This window comes from Seriola lalandi, unplaced genomic scaffold, assembly GCF_002814215.2.
Source record: "Seriola lalandi dorsalis isolate HSWRI2012SDOR001 ecotype SW California unplaced genomic scaffold, Sedor1 jcf7180001974204, whole genome shotgun sequence".
In the NCBI taxonomy this organism is placed as follows: domain Eukaryota; kingdom Metazoa; phylum Chordata; class Actinopteri; order Carangiformes; family Carangidae; genus Seriola; species Seriola lalandi.
The window spans coordinates 70-5,019 of NW_019444870.1; the positions used below are offsets into that span (position 1 = coordinate 70).

Genomic DNA, 4,950 nt, shown 5'->3' on the forward strand with positions numbered 1-4,950 from the left:
AGAGGAAAACATTGATTCCATCCAGAGAGGACCATAAATCATGTCCCTACACTTGTGACAGGGAGTTGTGAGACCTCAGATATGTAATTTTAAATACAAACTTACTTGAGAAGGGTGTCTATGTCCAAGTTGTGTAGATCTAAATGCTCTTCATATTCAGTAGCATAAGCCCTGAGGGGGATGGCTGCTTGTATCAGTGCATTGCGGACCTTCTCTCGCTGCTCAGTTACTTCTGGTTCCCACAAATTCACTGACTCCAGTAATGGATCATCACCAATAAACAACTTCTGCATCACAAACTTGCATGAACAAGAGAGAAACAGTTAAATCCTTTTTCATTTTTAATTTAATGCTATGTGACTAAGGTGACTGCATATTTAATTTTACCTTATCAAGCTGGGGTACATTGTACGTTGCCAAAATGCTCCTATCAAACAGGTTAACAATAGACGTCTCAAAATTCTCCAGCGGTGTGCTGTACTGAACCCCATTCTGGTCCAGAACCAAGTCCACCAGGAACAGAGGGTTCTTTTTTGGCCTAGATATGGACAATGGAGTAATATTATCAACACAATGCTAAATATTCAACACAGTAATAGGTTATGTCTTGCTTACTGTCACTCATTAAAACTGAACTAAGTATATAAAGTATGTAAGACAATATTGACGCGTATGAGAACAAAAGTGTGTGATGTTTATAACCATGTGCATGTAGGCCCATGTGTGTTTATACTACATGTGCAAGTGCATGTTGTCCTACTTGTACGGACTAGTGATAAGGTCACTCCCCCAGACCAGGTCCTGAGGACATGTCAGCACACTGTGGCAGGCGTCCAACACAAGGCGAGTCAGGCTGACCAGCGAGTTCTGCACAAGGTGGCGCAGGGAGTCCTGCATTCTGAAACGCACGACACCCATTAGTCCGTATAGCCTGGACATTTTGTACATATCCCAGTGAGACTCGTTGACGTTGTATGAGCCCTTGCCAATATTTCCCAGGTTGGAACGGATGCTGTTGCTCAGCGTGTTCGTCCATGACTCCCGAAGAAGCAAGCTTATCTGAAGAGGAAAAAATTTGATGTTTCTTTATTCATGGAAGTCAGGTGTCTTTTATTTCTTCATGGTTTGCTTCTCTGGTAATTCCCAGTTAACATCAGCCACAAAATGTAACCACTGACAAATTTAAATGAATTGGATTTGTACACAACGCTTTAGAAAAAATAGAAGCCTTAAATCTGCAGTTAAAGTTGATCATGATCAAATTTTATCAAATTAGTTGATCATGAATAAGCTACACTTTGTTTAAGCAAACTATGCATTCACCTTTTTATTCAAAGAAAAAACATTCTATCTTTCCTACCTAGTAATGGCAGAAGAAAAGCTACCATGATACTACAGTACCTTAGTATGTATTTGAGTCTGGATGACCTCAAACTCATCCAGTTGCAGCGGTTTGGTCAAGGTGACATTGAACAGCCTCATGGTTGCTACCTTGTTACACTCAGACCTTACTTCAGATAATACACAGATCACTTCTGGCTTTCTCAGCAGGGAGCGGAAGACAAATACAGCTTGGTTCTTCTTATAGTCAAAGTGAGGAATTGGAATGCACCCTGTAAGTAAAGCAACCCAGTATTTAGATTCTGAGGTGAATACCATGTTTTGGCTGCAAATAGTTTAATCTTGACTCCAATGACTTAAACAAATGTATAAAAGGCCAACTGGCTCACCTTTTTGTGGTAGATGCTCAGGGTCCTTCTTTGGCTGGGTGATGTGTGAAAACTCCTCTGAATTGCTCATCACAACTTTGTCAAAGGTCATGCAGTTCATAGTACGGTAATATTCCAGTTTGACCTCTTTCTCCAAGTCCCCTATACACTTCTCAATACTGCAAAGATAATATTGGGTTCATTCACCTTTTATTAGTTAGTTTACATTTTCAATTCTGTGAGCCCTCTTATAAATCAGGCAATACTGAACAAGGGGGAAGTTATAGCAGTAATATGAAACAGACATTACTTACATTTCCAGCCTGAGCCCAGGGGTTGAAAGGGCTTTTTTCATATACTGCAGACTGTGGGTATCAAGAGATGGCGTTCCCTTCCAGATAGGCATGCAGTCCACAGACAAGTGGTAGAAGAGCAGGGCCTCTGTATTTTCCCTCAAGCGTAGGGCAAACTGAATCCGTTCAACAAAGACACGTGGGTCCTCAGCAAAGAATAACAGTCTGATCCTGGGTACCCAGTGCTCAGTGCCTGGTAGCAAAGGGTTTACTCCTATGCAACAGGGGGACAGGGAAGGCATACATGACATAACATGACAAACAGAGGGTTTTAGAGACAAGAACAAATAATGAGACAATACTGTCTTATTATGGCACAAAGAAATAAAAACAAACCAGGAAATTTGCTATTTTTGTGTCCTTCGTTTAGAATAGGATTTCCTTCCTCATCTGACACTTGGTGAACCTTTTGCACCAGGTACTGGCATTTGTCTCTACTGTAGTCAAGAACCCCAACTAAATGCCAGCTGTACTCCAAGCAGGAGCTTTTGGTGTCCTCTTCAAAAGAGAGAGAAGAGAGTAACCATTAAAGAACAGAAAGTAATGTCAATGTTTATTCTGTTTACACTCTATATTGCTGAGGACATCTTACCAGAAGAAGTACTGTTATCTGTAGGCAGCAGTGCTTTTGCAGGGATAGGTTTTTGATCAGGTGATCCTTCAGCTTTGCCCAGGGCAAGCCAGTCTTCTGGAGTCCAGCAGTCATACTCCTCATTGTCAAATATCTAAGGGAGACACACGGGAAAGATAAGTGTGGCGTGGTACTGAACCCCAAAATGTTGGATATAATGGTAATTGGGAACCAAAATGCCTCAGACAACATTGCAGCAGTAACTGGCTCACCTCCAGTGGGAGACAGGGGGATACATGATTGTCTGATGTTGTCACATCCTCATCACTACTCCTCGGATTTCTTGGCATTATAAGATTGGAGTCTATGCCTTTTTCTGCCAGGAGCTGTTCAAAATCTAATTTCAAGTATTCCCTTCGACGTCTGCAAGAAAATAATATAAAACAGTATAAATAAGACATAACAAAAGGCAGTTAAACTAATTGATGAACCCCACTACCAGCTAATGTTCAGTATGAGAAAATTGCTACATATCCACTGTATGTTAAAAGTTCAGTGTCTTACTCACTCTTATGTGACCAGTGAATCTGGTCCTGCAGTATATAGAATAGGCTCACTACAGGGCATGCAATAAGCTGAAAGCTTCACAAATTAAGTGTCCTATTTTGTTATACACGGTGCACACAAATAGCACAAACCTTTCTATCGCTAACTTGCGAGGTATCTGGCCAGGAATGGTTTGATAGGGTAACTGGACCTTAGGTGTATCTCCATGCCTGCAGAAGTAAGGATTCTGAGATAGCTGTGAGATAGGTCCATGGTAATCCTTATCAACAAACTTGTACTGGTCAGATGAAGTCTTGACTGTTGTAACTATGGAAAACCATGCAGAAGGGCAAAGATTTTACAAAACATTAAACATTTTTTCAGCAGAGCATAATATGCGCATCTTACCAATGCAAAAGTTGGCACATCAGAAATACTAGAAATTCTTAAAACATCTGCATGCCTAAAAATGTCATATAGTATCTCACCTTTTGGTGTGTTGTACTCACTTAACTGAAGGTTGGATTGGCCCTGTGACCTTTGCTGGATTTTAGGTCCAACTGTAAGAAACTAAAAATAAGTTTAGATCAGAGCAAGAAGCTTTGTTCCTTGCATGGGTTTCATAATAAAACCTCTGAATTAGCATCAAATACATGAGCTTATGTGTTTTTTACCTGGAACCCGGGTGTAATATCTTGTGAGTAGAGGCCCTCCTGTTCATTCAGAGAGCATTTCCTGATTAAATGGAGGCGCCTGTGACTTTGAGTTGGGAGCCTGGGCTCTGGAGGTTTGCTGGGAGGATATGGCACGAGTGCCCCAAAATAAGGCGTAGTTTTGCCCTCCATCTTCTAGCAGAATAAAATAATTTATGTAAGAACAAAGTATACTCGATTTTAATTTCCTGGTGGTAGCCTACGTACTTTTTAAATAAACTGTATTGCTAAATGTAATACATTGATGAAAACTCATCAATCAAATAAAAACATATGAATTCGGTTTTTGGTTTCAAACTAAAATAATGATAAAAAGCAGTTGCCAAAAACTTATAAAGGACCATTTTGGTCTGCTTATAATCGGATAATCAGTAATTCATTTGTAATTTAAAAACGAATGACTGATAATGCGATGATACCCAGACCACCAAGACTGTTTATGACCCGGGAGAATCAAACACCTAACGTATATAAGGAGAGCAGGTGATATACTAAAGGTTTTTGAGCTAACCTTAACAACACTTTATTGGGTCAGTGTACATAGCTACATATAGCTACCGTTAAACGCAACGTTTGCATTCGCCAAATCACTTGTCTGAATGGTTACAAACAAGTAGCCTATGTAAAGTTTGTTACTTTAATTTAGCTACCAAAAGACAACAGACGTTTGGACATACCTCAGCTTAAATGTAGTCACAAGTTGTAACGCTCATTTTAGGTACAATGTATATAACTTTTGGTGAAATACTGGCTAGCTGAACGGTTAAAATCTCAGTTTCCAAGCGTAAGGACATAAACGTCAGACGCGGCAACGGTTGCCAGGGAGATGCATAGCTCCGCCTACGGTGTTGTGTCACAGTCCGTTCCCCCGTCAGGCATTACTTCCCTCCAATTACAACTGTTTTTCGTGTGTTTTATGATACTTTATACATGTATTACATTTCAGAGGGAAATATTGTACCGTTTTACTGCACTATATTTCTGTCACATAAAGGTTGTGAAAGCTCTTGGGTTTGTAGATTCAGATTTTAAACAAAAAATGTGATCAGTTTAAAAAA

At 40.0% G+C, this 4,950-nt stretch overlaps 1 protein-coding gene across 1 annotated transcript; it reads right to left on the bottom strand.

Moving 5' to 3' along the window:
• Window positions 1–756: 756 nt before the first annotated feature.
• On the bottom strand, window positions 757–4,024 carry LOC147820271 (dynein axonemal heavy chain 1-like). Its single transcript, XM_087173299.1, has 10 exons — window positions 3,854–4,024; window positions 3,668–3,749; window positions 3,332–3,506; window positions 2,906–3,056; window positions 2,655–2,787; window positions 2,399–2,560; window positions 2,024–2,276; window positions 1,731–1,888; window positions 1,402–1,613; window positions 757–1,059 (listed from the first exon to the last, which is right to left on the bottom strand). The coding sequence occupies exons 1-10, from the start codon at window positions 4,022–4,024 to the stop codon at window positions 757–759; spliced, it is 1,800 nt and encodes a 599-aa protein (XP_087029425.1).
• Between the last annotated feature and the right edge of the window lie 926 nt (window positions 4,025–4,950).

What these genes read in the sequence shown, in the direction of transcription:
- LOC147820271 (XM_087173299.1), bottom strand. Translation starts at nt 4,024, where the DNA reads ATGGAGGGCAAAACTACGCCTTATTTTGGGGCACTCGTGCCATATCCT. An exon ending in CCTGGGCTCAGGCTGGAAAT is followed by an intron (nt 1,889 to 2,023) that starts GTAAGTAATGTC and finishes TTATCTTTGCAG; the next exon opens with TATTGAGAAGTGTATAGGGG. An exon ending in AGACTCAAATACATACTAAG is followed by an intron (nt 1,060 to 1,401) that starts GTACTGTAGTAT and finishes TTTCCTCTTCAG; the next exon opens with ATAAGCTTGCTTCTTCGGGA.